This window comes from Amblyraja radiata, chromosome 13 (assembly GCF_010909765.2).
Source record: "Amblyraja radiata isolate CabotCenter1 chromosome 13, sAmbRad1.1.pri, whole genome shotgun sequence".
NCBI lineage: Eukaryota > Metazoa > Chordata > Chondrichthyes > Rajiformes > Rajidae > Amblyraja > Amblyraja radiata.
In genome coordinates this window covers 60,641,988-60,667,668 of record NC_045968.1, presented here as the reverse complement: position 1 = coordinate 60,667,668, position 25,681 = coordinate 60,641,988, and the positions used below count along the sequence as shown (strand labels likewise).

General features: G+C 41.1%; 1 protein-coding gene across 1 annotated transcript in view; it reads left to right on the top strand.

The window, feature by feature from the left end:
* psmd2 (proteasome 26S subunit ubiquitin receptor, non-ATPase 2) overlaps positions 1-24,137 on the top strand; it is a 77,479-nt gene extending 53,342 nt beyond the window's left edge. Inside the window, exons 14-21 of the mRNA XM_033032196.1 lie at positions 3,156-3,257; positions 6,536-6,681; positions 7,387-7,470; positions 9,725-9,893; positions 15,916-16,010; positions 16,903-17,029; positions 21,993-22,111; positions 23,714-24,137. Coding sequence (XP_032888087.1) covers positions 3,156-3,257; positions 6,536-6,681; positions 7,387-7,470; positions 9,725-9,893; positions 15,916-16,010; positions 16,903-17,029; positions 21,993-22,111; positions 23,714-23,896 — 1,025 coding nt within the window. The 3' untranslated portion in view covers positions 23,897-24,137. The remainder of the gene's footprint in view (positions 1-3,155; positions 3,258-6,535; positions 6,682-7,386; positions 7,471-9,724; positions 9,894-15,915; positions 16,011-16,902; positions 17,030-21,992; positions 22,112-23,713) is intronic.
* Positions 24,138-25,681: the final 1,544 nt, after the last annotated feature.

Below are 25,681 nucleotides of genomic sequence, written 5' to 3'. Positions count from 1 at the left end.
TTTTTTCATTTTATTGGCTCGCCCAAGTTTTTAACATGGAAACGATCTGCAAGTTCCCAATTTCTCTTTAAATAAATTCCCACCAGTACTTCACAATTTTGTATACATAATATCCTCTCACTTCATAAGTAATAAAGCTTAATACTTTCAAAGCAAATAAAATTTATAGTGCAAGATCAATGCTAACTATCCCTCTTTGCTTTCGTGGAACACCTTCGCTCAGCCCATGTGAGCCAACCTGATCTCCCGGTTGCTGGACACTTTAATTCTCCTTCCCATCCCTACACAGACCTTTCTGTTCTTGGTCTCCTCCATTGTCAGAGTGAGGCTAAATGCAAATTGTAGGGACAACATCTCATATTTAGCTTGGGCGGTTTGCTCCCTCTCCCACTCCCTCTCCCTCTGCCCCCCCCCCCCCCCCCCCCCCCCCCCCACAAACAGGTTAAAATGGCCTGTTTCCTTTATCATCGTCATTTTTTTTGCATATGTTTAATTCTTTGTTCTTTATCTCTCCATATCACTGTCTATATCTCTTCTTTCCCTTATTCCTAACCAGTCTGAAGAAGGGTCTTGACCCGAAACCTCACCCATTCCTTCTCTCCAGAAATACTGCCTGTCCTGCCGAGTTACTGCAGCTTTTTGCGTCTATCTTCAGTTTAAATCAGCATCTGCAGTGTTTTCTTGCACATTAACCATTGCTCGGCCCACTTGCCTAACTGATCAAGATCCTGCTGTAATATTTGATACCCATCTTCGCTATCTACGATACCACCTAGTTTAGAGTCATCTGCAAATTTACTAAACATGCGTTCAATATTTTCATTCAAATGGTTGATATAAACCAATTACAGCAACGGGCCCAGCACCAATCCCTGAGGAACACCACTGGTCACAGGCCTCCAGTCGGAAAAAACTATTTTCCACCATCACCCTTTGCATCATTACATGAAGTCAATTTTCTATCCAGTCGGCTAACTCTCCCTGGATTCCATACAATCTAACCTTCTAGAGCAGCCTACCATGCGGAACCTTATCAAATGCCTTTCTGAAGTACGTGTTGATAACATCTACGGCTTCGTCAACCTTTTTGGTCACTTTAAAAAATCTCAATCAGATTCATAAGACTATCTTCCACATATGAATCTCTGGAATTCTCTGCCACAGAATGTAGTTGAGGCCAGTTCATTGGCAATATTTAAGAGGGAGTTAGATGTGGCCCTTGTGGCTAAAGGGATCAGGGGGTATGGAGAGAAGGCAGGTACAGGATACTGAGTTGGAAGATCAGCCATGATCATATTGAATGACGGTGCAGGCTCGAAGGGATGAATGTCCTACTCCTGCACCTATTTTCCTTGTTTCTATATAAAAGGTGCTGATTGAACATGCTGACATGCTCGGTCTCGTCGATGTACAGGAGACTGCATCGACAAAACAATGGATGCAGTAGATGAGGTTAGAGGATGTCTACGTGAACCTCTGTCTCAGCTGGAATGACTGCTGGGGTCCCTGAGCAGAGGTGAGCGAGGAGGTATAGGGACAGGTTGTACATCTGCAGTTGCCGGGGAAAGTACCTGGGGAGGGGATGGTTTGGATGGGAAGGGAAGAGTGAAGTTCTGGTAAATCTTTTCTGCACTCACTTTACAATGGAGCAATCAGACCTGCACACAATACTCCAAATGTGGCCTAACCAAAGTCCTATGAAGCTAAAAAAAAATCTAAATGCCTATGAAGGTTACCTGATGTAAGAACCTCATAGCTCTGTCCCATGGTACGAGTTCATTCCAAGAGCTCTCCCGAGTTTGCCCTGATTCGAACTTGGAGATTTACGGTAATGGCCACTCGTCGGTACTCAGGGCTCTTGTGGACATTTTTCATCATGTTGAAAAATCTTCACGTCTTCCAGTGCTTACCTGCCGTTAGCGACTCTTCCCGAGTACCTGCCATTAGCACTAAGCGACGTACCCGAGCTCCGACGTACCTGCTACGTTCGTTCTCCGTGCTTACCACGAGTTTGATTTTTTTTTTTTTTAACTCGGGAGAGCTCTTGGAATGAATTCGTACCGTGGGACAGGGCTTTAAGAGTAGGCTATTCACTTCCTCGTGTATCTTCTGCCATTCAATAAAAGCAAGGGAGATCTTTTAGTTAAGTGCCATTTGCCTGAACTCATGCCACATCCTTTAATTTGTTTATCTAAAATTGTATCAATCTCTAAATTAAATGTAATTAACAATGGAGATGCAGCCTTCTTGAGGAGACTATGCCAAAGATTCACCGCCCTCTGGGTGAACAAACATCTTCTCATATTTGTCCTAAATCGTTGTTCCAGATACCCCAGACAGAGAAATATTAACTGATTTATTCTTCAAATCCCATAACAATTTGAATGTTTAATCTTGCTTTGTATGTCAAACTGTAATCCTAGGAATAAATCTGGTGAATTTTTACAGAACTTCCTCCATAGCCGTACATCCTTCCTTGGGGAGGAAACATCTTTAGAGTGTATTTTTAGAGTTGTATTAAAGATCAAAGCAGACCGAGTTATCAAGATTTAACTATACAAGAGAAGGAAATGGGGAGATTTTCAAAAAGGTATAAGATTGGTGTGCTTGGTTAGAACTATGTGTTTACATTGAGGGTGACTAAGGTAGACACAAAATGCTGGGAAGGGAAAGGATCCCCTTCCCAGTTCTCCCACTGGACTTACTGTCTCCGCCTACATTCTATCTTTGTCCCGCCCCGTGGCGTGTCTGAAGAAGGGTCTCGACCCGAAACGTCGCCCATTCCTTCTCACCAGAGATGCTGCCTCACCCACTGAGTTACTCCAACATTTTGTGTCTACCTTCGATTTAAACCAGCATCTGCAGTTCGTTCTTACGCAGAGGGGGACTAAGGTGTGGATTGGTTGGGCCATATGCTTTTGTGTTGTTAGTTAATGTGATTATTTATTCCTGCATCTCTGAATTTTTCATTGAGGGTTCCCTTTTTAAAATGTTAATCAAGCATCATGTGCGTCATTTAGATCTCTTATATTTGTGAGTTTTTTGTATTTCTTCTTGTAATTTTGCATTAGTGACTTTCTTGTACACATAGAAATAGTCTTCAAAGTAAAGCCATCCTTCTGAAGAAAGTTGATGTTATATATTTGTGTTCATAGGAAAAGGAGAGGCCATTGAGGCCATTTTAGCTGCCCTAGAGGTGGTTTCCGAGCCTTTCCGTAGCTTTGCCAATACGCTGGTTGATGTCTGTGCATATGCAGGTTAGTTTGGTGACAAATGCAACCAATTTTATGTTTTATGACAATCTTTTAAATTGAAGTCTGTTCTTGGTTAATGTATTTTCAATGTTTTTAGGCAGAATATAGATTCATTTAGCAAGAATAGAATAAACTTATTTAGTATGTTTTTACAACTCTAACCTTGTGTTGTACCATGAACAGATCTTTGCCCTTTTAAAAAGTTGATCAAGCATCATGTGCCTCAATTGGACTTTCTGCATTTGTGTTTTTTCTTTGTGTTACTTTTTGTAATTTTGCAGTACTAACTTCCTTATAGCATTATAAAATTGAGGTTTCCTTGCATATCAATCCTGTTTATTTAATTGTTAGTGTAATTAACTGCATTCTTGCAGGATTCACCCAAACACTGTCATTATTGTCGAGGCACTAGGCTGGATTAACTATGCTGACTCACTCGTAATATCAGCAGGTCTTCCTGGATTGGAACTCCTTCCTTGTGCAAGATGCAAACAATCCATTTTAGTTCCAAAAAGGATCAAGCAACTTGCATCCTTTTACTCATGGAAAGAAAGATTGTAATCCACAATGATCCCGCTAAAGTCAAGGCTCTATAATTCAGTGGTGTTTTATTTGTCACATGTGCAACTACCTAGTGAAATTCTCTTTGCACACATTACACATGCTGGCACCAGCATTTTTGGTGCCATTATTCAAAGGGCGGTTGGCCTGCACGCTGGATATAATGGAGCCGTTCCAGCGAACCAATGTCCCTCTCCTCACCCGGCCATCTCTGTCTCCCGGGGGCCAACCTGCAGAAGACGCTGGAGGCATTACCACGGTTCGCCCTACTACCAATCATTGCACTTCGCATCCGATGTCTCCAGCGCCCAGCGGTCCTGCCAACCGACGAGCCTTCGGGTGGATTCCCAGACCCGTCGGCCAACGTGCGTTTGGGTGGGCTCCCGGTCCCATCGACCGACAAGGCTTTGGGCCTAAAGAGACGGAGCGGAGGTGATCGCATCAAGACCTCCTTGCTCATCCAATAGCCACAGTTAAATATCGACTACTACCCTGGGAATGATAACCCACATTTCCCATTGAAGCCTTCCAGTTAATACCCTGGGTCAGAAAGTATAGGCTAATGTAGGAAAGTATAGTTTTGTGCCTTACCATCACCACCATCTCTAATGTTTAAGTGTTGGGTGCTAGCCAACTTTCTGCTTGTAGAATATTGAACCAGCAAGGCAAGAATCCAACAGTGGTAACCCACATTCCTACTCTGCTGCCAGGCAACAGCTCTGCCCAATCCACAGTTTGTGGATGTGGCCTAGTCCATCACACAAACCAGCCTGCATCGCCTTCAACCTCATGCTGCCTAAATAAAGCAGCGGAATTAATCAAGGACCATTCATACCTCGGTCATTCCCTCTTCTCCCCTCTCCTGTCCGGCAGAAGATACAAAAGCTTGAAAGCATGCACCACCAGATTTAGGAACAGCCTCCATCCTGGTTTAGTTTATAGTTTATTTTTGAGATGCAGCGTGGAAACAGGCCCTTCGGCCCACCGTGTCCGCGCTGACCAGTGATCCCTGCATATTAACACTATCCTACATACCTGAACGTCTTTGGAGTGTGGGTATGATCTCGGGGAAAACCCACGGAGGTCACGAGGAGAACGTACAAATTCCGTCCAGACAGCATCCGTAGTTGGGATCAAACACGGGTCTCCGGCGCTGCGCTCGCTGTAAGGCAGCAACTCTACTGCTGTGCCACCCTTGTGTTAGACTACTGAACAGCCCTCTTGTTAGCTAAGGATGTAGCCCTGATCTCCCAACCTATTACGTTGCAGCTGTTGCATTTTTTTGTTAGCTGCACGTTTCTCTCTAGTTGTCATATAACCATATAACAATTACAGCACAGAAACAGGCCATCTCGGCCCTTCTAGTCCGTGCCGAACACTTACTCTCACCTAGTCCAACTACCTGCACTCAGATCATAACCATCCATTCCTTTCCCGTCCATATACCTATCCAATTTATTTTTAAATAATAAAATCGAACCTGCCTCCACCACTTCCACTGGAAGCTCATTCCACACAGCTACCACTCTCTGAGTAAAGAAGTTCCTCCTCATGTTACCCCTAAACTTTTGTCCCTTAATTCTCAAATCATGTCCTCTTGTTTGAATCTACCCTACTCTCAATGGAAAAAGCTTATCCACGTCAACTCTGTCTATCCCTCTCCTCATTTTAAAGACCTCTATCTAGTCCCCCCTTAACCTTCTGCGCTCCAAAAAATAAAGACCTATCTTGTTCAACCTTTCTCTAATTTAGGTGCTGAAACCCAGGCAACATTCTAGTAAATCACCTCTGTACTCTCTCTATTTTGTTGACATCTTTCCTATAATTTGGCGACCAAAATTGTACACCATACTCCAGAATTGACCTCACCAATGCCTTGTCCAATTTTAATATTACATCCCAACTTCTATGCTCAATGCTCTGATTTATAAAGGCCAGCACACCAAAAGCTTTCATTACCATCCTATCTACATGAGGTTCCACCTTCAGGGAACTATGCACAGTTATTCCTAGATCCCTCTGTTCAACTGCATTCCTCAATTCGCTACCATTTACCATGTACGTCCTATTTTGATTTGTCCTGCCAAGATGTAGCACCTCACACTTATCAGCATTAAACTCCATCTGCCATCTTTCAGCCCACTCTTCCAAATGGTCTAAATCTCTCTGTAGACTTTGAAAATCTACTTCATTATCCACAACACCACCTATCTTAGCATCATCTGCATACTTACTAATCCCTACTTACTAATCTTACTAGTCATACTGTGGAGATGTGACACTATATCCTGCACTCATGTATTTTTCTCCTTTCATTACCTGTTGTACTTGTGAATGGCTTGATTGTACTTGTGTGTGGTATTCACTGTATTATTATGCACATGACACTAATAACCCAGTAATACCAGATGGGCAGTATTGACAAGCTAAATTCAGTACCATTTGTTTCAAAAAGAAAAATTACTTACTGGTGCATACTGCAGATGATTATGCACCCACTGTTACACTTACAATAACGTAATCTTCAATATTGACTGAGTTACCCAACCCCATACTTAAGCTTAAGAATTCTTGACAATCAACCAAAGCTAAGCACCGCATGCCTGCTATGTTGTAAAAAAAAGATGCATGTAGGAAGATTACAGTAGGGGAGGAAATTTAAAAGCTGTTTTCAAAACAATTTGTGGTCATATTATGAATTTCCCTTGCTGCACTCACAGGTTCTGGTAATGTACTGAAAGTCCAGCAGTTACTTCACATTTGCAGCGAGCATTTTGATATAAAGGAGAAAGATGATGATAAAGACAAAAAGAAAGACAAAGATAAGGATAAAAAAGAAAATGCTGCAGATATGGGAGCACATCAGGTATTATGTGTGTGCTAATTCGCATAAAAGCAATTTAATTGGAAATGTTGCTGTAATCAGTATCTTATGGTTAATATTGCCATTGGATGATGTAATTCTACCATGAAAGTCAACCATTGTGTTGAAATTGAAAATTGCTAAATGTTTCCATTTTAGTTCATTTTTTTTAAACATAGAATTTGGGTAATGTGGAGATAGGATGAGATGTTAACTACTTATATTGGAATAGGCACGTTTGTTTTTAACTATTTATTCAAAAGTTCTTTATGAATGAAATGGGTCGTTTTATTTTTGGTGAAGTTGATGACTGGAAAATTTGCCAATTGATTTGTGGTTAATTTTTAAGAATCTTTTTGCGTTTTTTTACCCTATGAGTTGACCTGAAATGCGAGACAACCTCATGCAACAGATAAAGAAATGTCTTAAGCAGCTCTTGCAGTTCATTAGCAGCTAGGATTGGAATTACAGCTGTAAATGATGCATTTCCAATTTAAAACTAGTTCAGGAATATATGTATCAAAAATGAATATATTTATTGGTACTAATTAAGGTTCATTTTAAATAATTTTTAGATTTGATTGCATATAATAATAATAATAATAATAATAATTACATGAAAAATGTATTTAGAAATTATGCAGGTAGATTACATTTGAAGAGCTACATTGTAACATGTACAAATGTTTTGTAATTATTTTTTTTAAGGGGGTAGCAGTACTTGGTATTGCTTTAATTGCCATGGGCGAAGAGATTGGAGCAGAAATGGCTTTGCGCACATTTGGACACCTCGTAAGTTCAATGCTAAATTTAATAAATGCAGATTTAGAATTTTACCTTTCATTTTGAAAATGTTGTTTTAAAACCGTATCTTAAGTCTTAATTAATGAGGAGAGATATGGAGAAACACTCCATCAATTATCGAATGGAATTTCATAGTTGTTCTAAGGCTTGTTGCCTTAATTGTTGAGACAGGTGGTATTTTAACAAATTCCAGGACTACGCCATTTGGCCCATCAAGTCTACTCTGCCATTCAATCATGGCTGATCTATTTTTCCCTCTCAACTCCATTCTCCTGCCTTCAACCCCATAACCCCAGACGCCCTTACTAATCAAAAGTCATGGGCTTGCTCTTTTACTATTATAACTGACTAGCAGAACCAGGTTTCATGAATGAAGATGGAATTCAGACACTCTCGCTCAATTAATTGCTGGTCAAAAAAAACACTGGTCCTCCATTGGGGGAGTAAAACTCGCAGAGCTGAGTTTTACAATTGGTTGGAGCCGCAAACATTTAGTCTGAAGAAGGGTGTCGAACCGAAATGTCACCCATTCCTTCTATCCAGAGATGCTGCCTGTCATGCTGATTTACTGCAGCATTTTGTCTTATCTTTGGTTTAAACCAGCATCTGCAGTTCCTTCCTACACAGGTATCCCACCCCTGTTCAAATGCTCTTTAAATGTTGATTTTGCCTTTCCCATCCCTGACGGAAGATCAGTACTATGCAGCCAATTTGAATAATGGTTCAAGATTCATGTTTGGTTCCTCACAAATGATCTGACACTTTTCAGAACTTTCCAAACATTTTAATATCCAAAATATTATTTTCCTGCACTATTGTTATTTAATATAAATATAACACTATCTTGAAAGCGGACAAGGATTTCCAGGAAACAGACTATTGACTGATATCTGCTACAAACCTACTGACTCCCATGGATATCTTGACTACACTTCTTCCCACCCTGCTTCCTGTAAAGACTATCCCCTACTCCCAATTCCTCCGTCTAAGCCGCATCTGCGCCCAGGATGAGGTGTTCCATACCAGGGCATCGGAGATGTCTTCATTCATTAGGAAACGGGGGTTCCCCTCTTCCATTATAGACGAGGTTCTCACTGGGGTCTCCTCGATATCCGGCAGCTCCGCTCTTACTCCCCCTCCCCCCATTCATAACAAGGACAGAGTCCCCCTTGTCCTCACCTTCCACCCCATACAGCATATAATCCTCCAACATTTTCACCACCTCCAACAGGATCCCACTACTGTCCACATCTTCCCATCTCCACCCCTTTCTGCTTTCCGCAGAGACCGTTCCCTCCGATACTCCCTGGTCAACTCGTCCTTTCCCACCCAAACCAACCCTTCCCCAGGTACTTTTCCCTGCAACTGCAGGAGACGCAACACCTGTCCCTTTACCTCCCCCCTCGACTCCATCCAAGAACCCAAACCGTCTTTCCAAGTGAGGCAGAGGTTCACTTGCACCTCCTCCAATCTCATCTACTGTATCTGCTATTCCAGGTGTCAACGTCTCTACATCGGCGAGACCAAGCGCAGGCTTGGCGATCGTTTCGCTGAACACCTCCGCTCAGTCCGTCTTAACCTACCTGATCTCCCGGTAGCTCAGCACTTCAACCCCCCTCCCATTCCCAATCTGACCTTTCTGTCCTGGGCCTCCTCCATTGTCAGAGTGAGGCCCAGCGCAAATTGGAGGAACAGCACCTCATATTTCGCTTGGGTAGTTTACATCCCAGCAATATGAACATTGACTTATCTAATTTTAGATAGCTCTTGTTTTCTCTCTCCATCACTTCCCAGTTCTCCCACCAATCGTACTGTCTCCAACTACATTCTATCTTTGTCCCGCCCCCTCCCCTGACATCAGTCTGAAGAAGGGTCTCGACCCGAAACGTCACCCATTCCTTCTTTCCAGAGATGCTGCCTGTATTGCTGCGATACTCCAGCATTCTGTGTCTTTTGTCACTATATTCCCATCTCTTGCACACTGCTCATTGCAGCTTTATAAAACTTGATTAGGCTGAATTTGAATTATTGTGTACATACCTCAGGACTAGACCCTTCAGCCTACAATGTTGTGTGAACATGATGCCAAATTAATCTCATCTGCCTCCAAGTAACTTGGTTAATATATTTAACTATATGAACTATACTTATAGTAAGCCACCATAATTGTAAAGTAAGTTAATGCTAAAACTGGACAAAGCACAATAATTGTGTATGTTTTTCTGACACTGTTTATCTGTAGTTACGGTATGGCGAACCTACTTTAAGACGTGCTGTACCATTGGCGCTTGCATTGATTTCCGTCTCTAATCCACGGTTGAGTATACTGGATACTCTGAGCAAGTTCTCTCATGACGCTGATGCAGAGGTTTCTCATAATTCTATCTTTGCAATGGGAATGGTTGGAAGTGGTAAGTAATTTACAATAATGTTGCTACAACTAAAACAGTTCATTGGTGGAAATAGTAGGAATATGCCATGTATGACTTCAGATAGCTTAATGGTAAACTGCTATATCACAAAACTGCATGCTTATGTGTTGAGATGAGCAGAATAATTTATGTGAGTGAAAATCTGATTCTATACTATCAATGTTCTAAAAAGAATGTATGCTTATTATCTGGTTCTATACTATCTAAACTAGATTGGCTGGAGAGGGAGGGGATGGGGGACCAAGGCAGGTGAGAGGATAGAACTTTGTATGAATGGTGATGAAAGAAAGTTCATTGGACAGATTAGGCAGGAGTATTGCAGGCAGTGAGGAAGGAATGTTGGTTTAAATTGGACTTGCGTTAATGCAAGAGCTCTGACAGGTAAGGCAGATCAAGTCTGGGAGAGGGTAGGTATGTGCGACTGGGATGCTTTGGACATTACAGAAACTTGGTTCATAGAGGAACAGGACTGGCAGCTTCATGTTCCAGGGTACAGATGCTGCAGGAGAAATAGAGGGGGGGGGGGGGGGGTAAAAGAGGAGGTAGTGTTACTTTATTGTTTAAGAAGAATACCACAGCAATAATCCGAGATGACTTCACTGATGGTTCGTCCATGGAGGCTGTATGGGTGGAGCTGAGAAATAAAAAGGGGATGATCACCTTGTTGGGAGTGTACTACAGGCTCTTAATTAGTCAATGTGAATAAGATGAGCAAATAAGCCAGGAGATGACCGGCAGCTGCAGGATTAATGTTGTCATAGTAGAGGATTTTAACTTTCCCCAATATTGACTGGAACTGTCATAGTGCAAAAGGTTTAGACGTGGCAGAATTTATCAGATGTGTTCAAGAAAGTTTCCTCGGGCAATATGTCGAGGCCCCTACACTGGAGAGGGCAATGCTTGATCTAGTCTTAGGAAATTGGGAATGGAAAGTGGTTGATGTGCTCATGGATGGGACCAATGACCACTGTTCTATTAGCTTTAAGATACTTGTAGATAAAGACAAGGTGGGCCTGTGAGTTGGGGCATGGCCAACTTTGGAACTCGCTCAAGTTGTTTGGAGCAGGAGCAGGGAAAGGGACGTCTGGAAAGTGGGATGCTTTTAAAAGTCTGCTGACAAGAGTTGAGGACATGCAATGTTCCTTTTAGAATGAAGGCCGGGGTAGGTGGGCGTAAGGTAGCTTGGATGAAGAGCAAAATTTAGCCTGGTCAAGAATAGGGAAGAAGCTTGAGACAGGTATAGGCAGCTGGGATCAAGTGAATCGTATGGACGAGTTTTGGGAACTGAGGAGCAAGCTAAAGAAGGAAATCAGGAAGGCAAAAAGGGGGGCAGGAGAGAGCTCTGGCAGATAATATTAAAGATAGTTCATTCAAAAAGTATTCAGACCCCTTCACTTTTTCCACATTTTGTTACGTTACAGCCTTATTTTAAAATGGATTCAATTCTTTTTTTTATCACAATACCCCATAATAAAAAAGTGAAAACAGATGTTTTGAAATTTTTGCAAATTAATTAAAAAGAAATGACTGAAATATCACATTTACATAAATATTCAGACCCGTTGCTAAGACGCTCACAATTGAGCTTGGGTTCGTCCTATCTCCATTGATTATCCTTGAGATGTTTCTTCAACTTGATTGGAGTCCATCAATGGTCAATTAAATTAATTGGACATAATTTGGAAAGGCACACACCTGCCTATATAAGGTCCCACAGTTGACAGTGCATGTCAGAGCAAAAACCAAGCCATGAAGACAAAGGAATTGTCCGTAAACCTATGAGACAGGATTGTACCGAGACACAGATCTGGGGACGGGTATAAAACTATTTCTGCAGCATTGCAGGTCCAGAAGAGCACAGTGGCCTCCGTCATTCTTAAATGGAAAACTTTGGAACCACCAGGACTCTTCATAGAGCTGGCCGCCCGGCCAAACTGAGCAATCGGGGGAGAAGGGCCTAGGTCAGGGATGTGACCAAGAACCCGATGGTCACTCTGACAGAGTTCTTCTGTTGAGATGGGAGAAACTTCTGTACGGATCAGGCATTTATGGTAAAGTGGCCAGACGGAAGCCACTCTTCAGTAAAAGGCACATGACAGCCCACTTGGAGTTTGCCAAAAGGCACCTAAAGGACTCTCAGACCAAGAAAAATAAGATTCTCTGGTCTGATGAAACCAAGATTGAACTCTTTGGCCTGAATGCCACCGCTCATCACCTGGCCAATACCATACCTACGGTGAAGCATGGTGGTGGCAGCATCATGCTGTGGGGATGTTTTACAGCGGCAGGAACTGGGAGACTAGTCAGGATTGTGAGAAAGATGAACGGAGCAAAGTACAGAGAGATCCTTGATGAAAACCTGCTCCAGAGCGTTCTGGACCTCAGACTGGGGCGGAGGTTCACCTTCCAACAGGACAACGACCCTAAGCACACAGCCAAGACAACGCAGGAGTGGCTTTGTGACAAGTCTGTGAATGGCCTTGAGTGGCCCATCCAGAGCCCGGACTTGAATCCGATCGAACATCTCTGGAGGGGCCTGAAAATGGCTGTGCATCGACGCTCCACATCCACCCTGACAGAGCTTGAGAGGATCTGCAGAGAAGAATGGGAGATATTACCCAAATACAGGTGTGCCAAGCTTGTAGCGTCATACCCAAGAAGACTTGAGGCTGTAATCACTGCCAAAGGTGCCTCAACAAAGTATTGAGTAAAGGGTCTGAATATCTATGTAAATATGATGTTTCAGTTATTTGGTTTTAATTACTTTGCAAAATTTTCTAAACACCTGTTTTTGCTTTTTCATTATGGGGTATTGTGTGTAGATTAATCAATTTTAGAATAAGGCTGTAATTTAACAAAATGTGGAAGAAGTGAAGGGGTCTGAATACTTTCTGAATGCACTGTAATCCAAATGTAGGTAACACTATGCCGCCCCACCCCGTCATCTACTATCCTGCCTTCCCTCCCCATACGCTTTATATCTCCAGACTTTGTCCACCCATTTGCCAATCAAAGATCCTCCTCACCTAGCACGTGCCAGGCGTTGTCCCACCCCCACCTTTACTAGCTTTCTCCCTACTTGTACAATCGGTCTGAAGAAGGGTCCCGACTCGAAACATTGTCTATCCGTGTCTTCTAGAGATCCTGTCTGACCCACTAATGTTACTTCAGCACCATGTGTTTTTTATTAAAGTTTAAAAGGGTTTTGTGGAACAGGTATTTCACAGTGACCATTGAGTGCCTGGAATGTGCTGCTAGGGATGGAGGCAGATACATTGGTGACATTTAGATCATAAGACGTGGGAGTAGAAATAGGCCTTTCAGCCATTCCACCAATCAACCATGTCTTCAATATTTTTCCCTCTCAATCCCACTCTCCTGCCTTCTCCCATAACCTTTGATGCCCTTCCTAATCCAGAACCTACCATTCTCTGCCTTTATAATACTCTTGGCCTCCACAGACATCTGTGACAATGAATTCCACAGATTCACCACCCTCTGGCTAAAGAAATTCCTCCTCATCTCCTTTCTAAATGTACTTTCTTTCATTCTGAGGCTGTGCCCTCTGATCTTGGGCTCTCTCATTACTGGAAACGCCCTTTCCACATCCACTATTTCTAGGCCTTTCATTATTCGCTAGTTGTCAATGGTTTCCGTCTCCTTATCCTTCTAATTTCCAGTGAGTACAGGCCGAGTGCCATCAAACACTCATCATACATTAACCCAATCATCCCCAGTTTCATTCTTGGAAACCTCCTCTGGACCCTCTCCAAAGCCAGCGCATCCATCCTCAGATATGGGGCTCAAAACTGCTCACAATATTCCAAATGTGATCTCATGTGATAAAGCCTCAGCATTACATCCTTGCTTTTCTATTCTAGTCCCCTTGAAGTAAATGCTAACATTGCATTTGCCTTCCTTAGCGCTAGCTTAACCTGCAAATTAACCTTTTGGGAATTCTGCACCAGCACTCCCAAGTCCCTTTGCACCTCCAATTTCTGAAAAGTCTCCCGATTTAGAAAGTAGTCTACGCCTTTATTCCATCTACCAAAGTGCATGACTGTACACTTTGCTACGCAGCATTTCATTTGCCACTTTTGTCCACTTTCCCAACCTGTCGAAATACTTCTGCAATCACCCTGTTTCCTCAACCCTACTTGCCCCTCCACCTATCTTCATATCATCCCAAAACTTGATTACAAAGCCATCAATTCCCTCATCCTGATCATTAACATATAATGTGAAAAGTAGCAGACCCAACTAGTCAGCGGTACGGAACACCACTAGTCACTAACAGCCAACCAGAAAAGGCCCCTTAATTCCTAATCTTTCCTTCCGCCAATCAGCCAATCTTCTAACCATGCTACTATCTTGCCTCTAATATCATGGGCTCCATCCTGTTTCGCAGCCTCATGTCAAAGACCTTCTGAAAATTCAAGTAAACAACGTACACCAACTCTCCTTTGTCTATCCTGCTTGTTACTTCCTCAAAAAACACTCCCAGCAGGGCAAGATCTCCTCTTAACAAAACCATGCTGAATTTAGCCTATTTTAACATGTGTTTCCAAGTACCCCGATAATAATAGTCTAAAATCTTACCAACCACTGAAGTCAGACTAACTGGCTTATAATTTTCTTTCTTTTGCCTCACTTGCTCCTTAATCGTTGGAGTCACAATTGTGATTTTTCAATGCTCTGAAGCCATGCCTGATTCTTGTGATTCTTGAAAGATCACTACTAATACCTCCACAATCTCTGCAGCTATATATTTCAAAACATCTGGTCCAGGTGATTTAGCCACCTTTAGACCGTTTCCAAACACCTTCTCCTCTGTAATCGTGACTGCGCTCGCTTCCGCTCCCTCATTCACTTGAATTTCTGGCACATTGGTGTCTTCCACTGTGAAGACCAATGCAAGACCAAACTCGTTCAGTTCAACCACCATTTCAATGTTCCACATTACTACTTCTCCAACGTCGTTTTCCAGCGGTCCAATTTCCTTTCTTGCATCTTTTTACTCTATAAAAGGCGTTTGTAAAAGGCGTTTAGATAGGCACATAGATATGTGGGGAATAGAGGATTATAGATCACGTGCATGCAGGGGAAAGCAATTTTTCATGTGCAGCACAAACATTGTGGGCTGAAAGACCTGTACCTGTGCTGCACTGTAATATGTTTTTCCCATTAGTTGAAACCTTAAGGTGGCCATCTTCTTCTTAATGCATTGTGCACTTTGCCTTGTGGACGGTTCTTTAATCCTGAGTGGGATATATGTCCTTTATTTGTTCATTTTGGGACTCCAACTAATTTTGAGACCTGAGGATTCGAATGTTGTAGTTTAGAGCCTTATATAGAAATAAGTGATGTTTTCAAAATTCATAGCCACTGTTAATACAGGCACTCCTCAAATCTTTCCCCGACATTCAATTTTAATTTGACTTGCATTTCATATCTTGTGCGATCCATATGTGGTGGGTCATACGTAACGTGTTGTAATAGAGTTAAGTTGTTTGCCCAGATGCCTTTCCAGAATATCAGTGTCCCCTTTTAGTAGTTGTGAATGCTGAGTAGTACTGCAAGCATGACTGATCCTGGAAACAGTTTACATTAGTGATCTAATGGAACTACTCCTTTATATCTCCTTTCTATGAGCGGGCTTTAAATAACAGATAATTTCTGCTGTTAAATTGTAATATTATTTATTTAAAACCATCAAAAACTATCTCCCTTTTTTTATTTTGACTTGTTGAAGCTTTGAATATCTTGATCCAAACTATATCTGAACCTAATGTTGCCATTCCTTTAGAATTATTTAGTGTCAACTTCAAAAACCTCATTTCAGTTTGTGAGTTTCAGTATATACAAGCTTTCTTTGGTGAGCTTTGCTACCTCAAGATCACTGTCAGGATGGGTGATTTAGATTTGTAAAAATTTCTGGTATAAATGTTTTGAATTACTATATTTGGTACATTTTGCTGCCCTGACTATCTTTCTATTTAAGGTACTAACAATGCCAGGTTGGCTGCCATGCTGAGACAATTAGCACAGTACCATGCGAAGGATCCAAATAATCTTTTCATGGTTAGAATAGCACAGGTGGGTGCCTGGTTCTCATGTCAGTAATTCATAATTGCTTATAAATGAAGGTGGTGAATGATTTAAAGTGACATTGAAATCTACCTGTTGATTTGCAGCTCAATTAATTTGTGTATCAACCAATTTACACATTTTAATCTATAATCAATGGCAAGATATATTTAGTTTTTAAATATTGTGGTGCTCATCAATTCAGTTACTATTCCCCTCTAAGGTCAAGTTTTGGGACTCTATATCAATTGGTGCACTCTGCTTTATGAAATTTGAAGGAATCACTGTCCAAGCTCATCGACACGCCTCAGATGAATAATAGTTCATAACAGCAGAAGCTTTATACACGTGAAATGGTACACTAGGAAAATAATTTTTGTACCTTCAAGAAAGGAGAGTTTTGCTTGAAGTGGTCAGGTGAAAATCCATAGATTTGTGTTGGAGTAAATTAAAATGTTAATTTGTAGAATAGTGCTTTATTTTTTACAAAATGGTTAAACTACAAAATGTGTTTTCTGGGCAGTGATGCACCATCATTGCCAGAGAGAGTATTCTTTCCCACATTGTCTTGGGCAATATGTCTGACATTAAATTAATACCGGGACATTAAATTAGGGTCTTTATTTCAAACTGCGATCATTTGATCAATTCTTACTTGGAGCACTAGGTGGAGGAACTTGTTTCACTAGAAGGAAAAAGTGGCAGTAGCCATCTTGTCCACTTGAAAGCCAGTGTAATTCATGACAGTGATACCGCACTACATTCATGGGCATTTAAAAAAAGACACATGCCTGGTGGGGCTAGAGCTGAAATTGGATTCATTGTCATTGCTGTACTGGTTCATCTTTAGCATTTTGATGTTAAAATAATTTAAAATGTTGTTTTGTGTTCCTGTGACTAGGGTTTGACTCATCTTGGAAAGGGAACACTCACACTGTGTCCATACCACAGTGACCGGCAACTGATGAGCCAAGTAGCAGTGGCTGGTCTTCTCACTGTACTGGTCTCTTTCCTTGATGTGAAGAACAGTAAGTTTTCACATTACTCAGTAAAGCTCCATAACTTGTAGTTAACAGAATTATTACTAATCTTCTGATGTCTGAGAATTGAAAGAATGTAAAATTGGAGCACTATGAAGTTGAAATTGGGTCTGAGTTACACACTTAGAAAGCCTTTTAAAGCTAACCCTTTCCTTTTAAAATCTTTAAATAAAACAATACCTCTAAATGCTGGATATTTTGAAGCCAGGGGTCCAACTACTAAAATAACTCACTGTGACATTTTGCTGAAATAGAAGCAGGCATGGGCCATTTAATGAAATTATGTTTGTTCCATTCTTTGGCATCAACTGAATTTCTCTTCCTGTCCCCTTATCTGATTCCTCTACTATCCAGAAACCTCAGTTTGTAAGTGTACTTGTATTCAGAGTGCAGAGTGCTCTGGCTGGGGAATTGAAAAGATGCAGATTCCTCCTTTCAGTTTTCACCTGATAGATATCATCATTAATTAGTGAGGCGATTGTTTTAAAAATTTCTTATAATAAAAAATATTGTATTAATTTCAGTCACCACACTTAATGAAAATAATACTTTCTATTACCAATAATATATTTACATCATTCCGTATTACTAACAGCTAGAGTTTCTGTAGATTAATGATTTGTACGTTTGTTTAATTTCCCATGAGGAAGTAATTTTGGGCTATCTGCACATGGTTCAGCATGATATTATACTAAACTGCAGCCCTTTTGTTACTTTACAGTGGAAGCAGACAGTTGACTAACTTTGAGCCAGGGTGGGGAAATTTGGTGAAAAGTTTTACTTTAGGCTTTTAACCTTTAGAGATACATTATGGAAACAGGTCCTTCAGCCCTCAGAATCCGCACCGACCAGCGACCATCTCATATAATAGCACTATCCTATGCACTAGGGATAATTTACAATTTTACCAAAGCCATTTTATTAACAAACCTGGAAATAGGCACAAAATGCTGGAGTAACTCATTGTGTCAGACAGCATCTCTGATGAACAGGAATAGGTGACCTTTCAGGTCGAGACCCTTCTGTAGACTGTCAGGGGAAAGGGAAACTAGAGGTATTCAAAGGTTCAAAGAACAAATGAATGAAAGATGTATAAAAAAACAAATCAAAGCCACCGATGGTGATAACAAAGGGACACGAACAGTGAAACTAAGCACTGTTCGTATTCCCTCGTTATCACCTTTTCCACAGCCAACAAAAGACCATTGTGGGCTCCACCTTTCCTTGATCATCAGTGCCGGCTTTGATTTGTTCTTGTCATACCTTTCATTAATTTGTTCATTATACCTTTTCATACCTCGTAGTTTCTCTCTCCTCAGACAGTCTGAAGAAGGGTCTCAACCCGAAACGTTACCTATTCCCTTTTCTCCAGAGATGCTGCCTGACTCGCTGAGTTGCTCCAGCATTTTGCGTCACTCTTCGATGTAATCCAGCATCTGCAGTTCCTTCGTACACAACCTACAAACCTATATGTCTTTGGAGTATGGGAGGAAACCAGAGCACCAGAGAAAAACCATGCCATCACAGGGAGAACGTACTAATTCAGTACAGACTGCGCCCGTAGTCGGGATCAAATCCGGGTCTCTGGCGCTATAAGGCATCAACACCACCACTGCGCCATTACTTCTAAGTAATTTGATTTGCAACCCAGACTGACAATTGCTTCAGTTTTTTAGAATTCAGAAGAGAACTAAAATAATGAAAGTGAAGTGGAAAGTGTAGAAATTTTGTGCTGCTGGTACTTGGTATATCATTAATGATTTGTAATGTCATACTATACCTTTAGAGGTCCTAGAATCTGTCAATAGTTAACAAATATAAGATATTTCTAAACGAGGATTCTTTTAGGGACATTGTGTTAAATAAGAATAGTCCATGCAAGACAAATTATGATGATGTCAGACAAATTCCATCAACAATTCTATTTATAAGCAAATACTGGAAGTACTCCAAGTTGGAGAGAGAAACATTTATGTTTCAAGTTTCTGATTTAAAAATTTGACAGTACTTATATTCTCTCCATAGATCCTGTTTGTTTCCAAGATTTTCTGGCTCTATTTCAGATTTCTCATATCTGTAGTGCTTTGCTTTTAGTTTATTTTTCAATCTTTCTAACTATTGCAACAAGCTCGCCAAGAATCTATAATAACATTATAAACAGTTCCCCAATTATAGTGAGAAATTATTTTGCTACACATGCTACCAGAACTTAAGGACTATTAAAATCAGAGTAATCACATTAAGCTTGGATAAAGTTTAAGCACCTGAAAATGTAAGGATTAGTACCTAGTGTATTGCTTTTTGCAACTAAGCAAAGGCACTTATTCAGAAAACTAGGTAATTCAGATGCTGGAAATCTGAAACAACCAACATCTAGGGAGAGAAAAGTAATCGCTTTCCTGTCCTCAGAACTGAGAATAATTGAAGATAATTTAAAATAATGCAGCTGCAGGAGAACAGCAATAAACTGGTGTTCCGATTAAGGATGATTGTCCTGAAACATGTTTCTCTCTCGAGATGCTGCCTGACCTGAGTACTTACCGAATGTCCTTTTTAATTATAGCTAAAAGTGTATACATTTTAACGAACGAGAAAGGCAGGAGGGCAGAACAAAAGGGAAGCTCTCTGGAAAGATGAGATTAAATATGAAGAGGGGACAGTACAAGGCTACAACAGCTAAAGCAGTAAAAATGCAAACTGATGTGAAAATATAAAATAAATCATAGATTTCTGGTATCATTGCAAATTCTGATAGTAAATAATTATTGGGAATTTCAAGTCCAATGGGCTTTCATTATTTTCTTTACCCAAAGTTTCTGCCTGACCTGCTGAGTATTTTCAGCATCATTTTGTTTTTGAAAACACTTGTTCCATTGTTAAAAGTGCTTGTGCTTCAGTTCTGTAAAATGAAATAGTTGTATAAAATAATTAAACTGGTTTGCAGTCAGTCTTACACACAAAAAGGAAACACCAGTTTAAAAAAAGGGAAAACTATTTAGATTTGGAAAGGAGGGTAAGTGTGTGAATGAATATATCCACGATTATATCATTCAATTAATATCGAAGAGTCATATCGCATGGAAACAGGCCCAGCTTGCCCATACCGACCAAGGTGTCCCATCTACACGAGTCCCACCTGCTTTTGGCCCATATCCCTCTAAACCTTTCCTGTTCATGTATTTGACTAAATTAGACTAAATTTCTACCTCAGCAACCTCCTCTAGCAGCTTATTCTATATACCCACCATCCTCTGTGTTGCTCCTCAGATTCCTATTAAATCTTTCCCTTCTCAGCTTAAACCTATGCCCACTGCTTGTTAATTCCCCTACTCTGGATAAAAGACTCTGTGCATACACCCTATCTATTCCCTTCATGATCTTATACACCTCCATAAGATCATCCTCATCCTCTTATACTCCAAGGAACACAGTCCTAACCTGCCCAACCTCTCTACAGCTCTGGCCTTTGAGTGCTGGCAACATCCCCGTAAATCTTCTCTGTGCCCTTTCCATCTTAGCAACATCTTTCCTGTAATAGGGTGACCAAAACAGAACACTGTACTCTGTGGCCTCACCAATTAACATGACCTCCCAACTGCTAAACTCAGTACTCTGACTGATGAAGGCCAGTGTGCCAAAAAGCCTTCTTGACCACCTTATCAACCTGTGACACCACTTTCAAGGAACTATCTACCTGCACTCCTAGATCCCTCTGCTCTACAACACTCCCCAGAGCCCTGCTATTCACTGTGAAGGTCCTGCCCTGTTTGACTTCCCAAAATGCAACCTCACACTTGTCTCTATTTATCTCTATTAACCATTCCTCAGCCCACCTCCCCAACCGATCGAGATCCTGCTGCAATTTTTGACAACCATCTTTGCTATCTACAAAAGCACCCACTTTAATGTAATCTGCAAACTTGTACATTCTCATTCAAATCATTGATATAGATGACAAACAGCAATGGGCTCAGCGCAACAGTCACAGGCGTCCCGTCCAAGACACAAACTTCCCACATCACCCTCTGTATGAAGAAGCTTTCTATTCATTTACGGGATACGGGCATTGCTAGTATTTTTCATGTCTATTGCGTTTTTAAATTGTCCTTAATTGCTGTTAAGTTACGTAGAGGGTTCTAAGAATCCGAGCTAGTGACCGTGAAGGAATGATATATGTATTTTAAATAATTCTGGTGTGTGACTTTGAGCTTAACTTGTAGATTGTGCCTTTTCCATGCATCTGTTGCCATTATCCTTCCAGGCAGAGAATACATGTTTGGATTGTGGCATTGAAGAAGCAAGTAATGGATATTGCAGATACTACACTCTGCAACCACAGTATAGGTGTGGTGGTGGTAGCGAATATTTAGATTATTGGATGAGGTGCTGACCAAGTGGGCTGCACAAGAGACTGCAAATGCTAAAATTAAGCAAAATATAGCGTGGAGGAACTCAGCGGGTCAGGTGGCCTCTGTGGAGGGAATGGATAGGTACCGTTTTAGCTCAGGACCCTTCTTCAGACTCTCTGGTGCTGAGGCAGTGGTGAGGAAGTTGAGCTAGCATGTCCTGAATAATATTGAGCTTCCTGAATGTTGTTGGGCTACAAATTGAGGGTGTTCTGTCATACTGCGGACATGTGCCTCCTGAACACATGTTTTTATCAGGTGCTTGCTGCAGAGCACCTCATTTCTGACCTTGTAGCTGTGGTATTTATGTATCGAGCCCAGTTAAATTTCTGGTTCATAGTGATCTCCATGATATTGATCATGCAAGACTAGATTATGTTAATGTAACTGAATGGGGCAGACTAGACTTTATTTGAAGTTAGTTATTGTCATTTTCTGGTATTTGTGTGGCCTTGAAATTACTATCAGTTCATTCTTAAATCTGGGGAACATTGCAAAGTTTGAAAATTTAGTAAGTTTAAATAAAAATTCTTTTTTATTTACAGTAATTCTTGGGAAGTCCCATTATATTCTCTATGGACTGGTTGCTGCAATGCAGCCTCGTATGTTAGTTACGTTCGATGAAGAGCTTCATCCATTGCCGGTGTCGGTCCGTGTTGGCCAGGTATGAATGTAGATACTGCTGTCATCTTTTTTTAAATATATATTTTTCTCAGAATCCCTTTCTTAGAAAAGGTGTGATTCTCTTAAGGAAAAATACAAATGCTGCAGAGCATTACGTTCTGTGCCCTTGTCAAGAATGCTGACCCTGTGCATTGGTCCAGATAATTTGTATTATTCATATAAATATCTTGTGTCTTCGATTGCATCTGTGTTCATTTGGGAAAGTAGAAGCCAAGATACGTGTGGGACCGTAACATTGGTAAAAAAATCTCGAAAAGCCTAGATGAGACATACAAAAAATCTTCCAATTTTAAACATTTATACAGTCCTTCATTACTGCGAAATATATGGCATGAGTTGATGATGGCAATATCCAACAGAAGCTAGAATTTGGTTGAATGGACAGAGAAGCAACACTTAAGTATTTCCTTAATTTATTCTTTTTTGTTGTAATATAGTACTTGTGTTGGTTAGAGTTACTTTCAAAAGAGAATTCCTTTTAACATTTGGACATTCAAATATTCATCAAGGTTTCACGGTCAGTTTATTGTCACATGTACTAATTAAGGTACAGTGAAGTTCAAATTACCATACAGCCATACTTTAAAAAAAAATCAACAAGACACCCAACTACATAAAAATTAACATAAACATCCACCATGTTCCTTACTGTGATAGAAGGCAATAAAGTCCAATCTTCCTCTTTTATTCTCCCGCGGTCGGGGCAGTCGAGCCATCCGCAGTCAGGGCGATTGAAACTTCCGCAGCCGGCGGTGAAAGCCCCCGCGTCGCTCCTGCGGCTTGGAGCTCCTGAAGTCGGTCTCTAACCAGAGACCGTGAGTTCTGCGATGTTAAAGTCCGCAGGCTCCCGTGGTTGGAGCCCCAAAGTTTATACCCGACAGGGTTCGCGAGCTCCGTGATGATAAGTCCGCTAACTCCCGCGGTGGAACTCTCGAAGTTGGTCTCCTGCAAAGGCCGCCAACTCCTCGATGTTAGGCCACAGTGCGGATGGAGATACAATACGGAAAAAAATTGTATTCCCGTCGTTGTTAGGGATTAGAAAGAGTTTCCCAGGACTCCTCCCCACCCCACACATAAAACAAGCTGAAGAACACTAAAACATACCTTTAACACATGCAAACAAACAACAAAGTAGGAAGGGACAGACAGACTGTTGGCGAGGCAGCCATTGCTGGTGCCACCATCTATAGTTAATTTCAATCTGCTATCCTTCATATCTAATTTAATTTCATATGTGTTTTTAGTAGTGAATGTTAAGCTATATAGTATCAATATCCCAAGTTTTTGCAATTTAGTGTATTGCAAGTTCAATGTTTGCCAAATGAAATGTTTAAAAATAGCAAATCTTGTCTTTCTATCCCACCATTTGCCTGAATGGTAGGTATTAAATTAGGAGTCATTACGATCTTTTAGATTAGAACTTAAAGAAATTACATTTGGATAATGTTCCAACAACATTATTATTCCTTCGTTTTTGTCAGCAACGGAAATGTTAGACAGGTTTAAGGGGGAAATGTAATAGGACTACGTATCTAAAGGTGAATCGGATCATTAAAAATCTATTGGCTTACTTTTGTTGCAGGCTGTGGATGTTGTAGGACAAGCAGGAAAGCCCAAGACTATCACAGGATTTCAGACGCACACTACGCCCGTTCTATTAGCACACGGAGAAAGAGCTGAGTTGGCAACCGAAGAGTACATACCTCTAACCCCAATCCTTGAGGGGTTTGTTATTTTGCGCAAAAATCCCAATTATAGTGTGTAGTTTGTAGCTAATATTTGGCCACTCTGTATATGGAGTTTTTTTTGGAGAAGAGTCACCCATAAATCTATGTCCGCAAGTACTGCTGGTCCATTGGTGAAATATTGTCAACCTTACTCTTGAACCAGTTTTGAATTTTGGTTCAGACTTCTATATTTTGTATTACTTTATCGCATGATGGATGTACTTCATTAAATTTTGTTATAATTCTACAGTATCTAAATAAACTTATTTCTGGTCCATAGATCTTGGTTTCTTGGCAGTATTAATATTATAGTAATGTTTTTCTATTAACATTACATATTAAAATGTTATTGGTGCACATCATGAATAGCACAATCATTTCAAACTAATTGTCAAAAGGAGGGGAACTTCAGATCAGGTTTGAAAACATATTTCAACGCCATCTTGTACAAGTAGAAGCAATGAATTGTTACCATGTTCTTCGTCATGCTCACCGTGTTCGCTAATCAAACAAATCTCGGATGCAAGTGAAAATCATTCAGAAAACAATGAAACTTAACTACATCAACCCCTCTTCCTTCCAGTGCTGTGTGTTGTGAATAGAAATATAGAAAATAGGTGCAGGAGTAGGCCATTCGGCCCATCAAGCCTGCACCGCCATTCAATATGATCATGGCTGATCATCCAACTCAGTATCCTGTACCTGCCTTCTCTCCATACCCCCTGATCCCTTTAGCCACAAGGGCCACATCTAACTCCCTCTTAAATATAGCCAATGAACTGGCCTCAACTACCTTCTGCGGCAGAGAATTCCAGAGATTCACCACTCTCTGTGTGAAAAAAGTTTTCCTCATCTCGGTCCTAAAAGATTTCCCCCTTATCCTTAAACTGTGACCCCTTGTTCTGGACTTCCCCAACATCGGGAACAATCTTCCTGCATCTAGCCTGTCCAACCCCTTAAGAATTTTGTACGTTTCTATAAGATCCCCCCTCAATCTTCTAAATTCTAGCGAGTACAAACCGAGTCTATCCAGTCTTTCTTCATATGAAAGTCCTGACATCCCAGGAATCAGTCTGGTGAACCTTCTCTGTACTCCCTCTATGGCAAGAATGTCTTTCCTCAGATTAGGAGACCAAAACTGTACGCAATACTCCAGGTGTGGTCTCACCAAGACCCTGTACAACTGCAGTAGAACCTCCCTGCTCCTATACTCAAATCCTTTTGCTATGAATGCTAACATACCATTCGCCTTCTTCACTGCCTGCTGCACCTGCATGCCTACTTTTAATGACTGGTGTACCATGACACCCAGGTCTCGTTGCATCTCCCCCTTTCCTAATCGGCCACCATTCAGATAATAATCTACTTTCCTGTTTTTGACACCAAAGTGGATAACCTCACATTTATCCACATTATACTGCATCTGCCATGCATTTGCCCACTCACCCAGCCTATCCAAGTCACCTTGCAGCCTCCTAGCATCCTCCTCACAGCTAACACTGCCCCCCAGCTTCGTGTCATCCGCAAACTTGGAGATGTTGCATTCAATTCCCTCGTCCAAATCATTAATATATATCGTAAATAGCTGGGGTCCCAGAACTGAGCCTTGCGGTACCCCACTAGTCACTGCCTGCCATTGTGAAAAGGACCCGTTTACTCCTACTCTTTGCTTCCTGTCTGCCAGCCAGTTCTCTATCCACATCAATACTGAACCCCCAATACCGTGTGCTTTAAGTTTGTATACTAATCTCTTATGTGGGACCTTGTCGAAAGCCTTCTGAAAGTCCAGATATAACACATCCACTGGTACTCCCTTATCCACT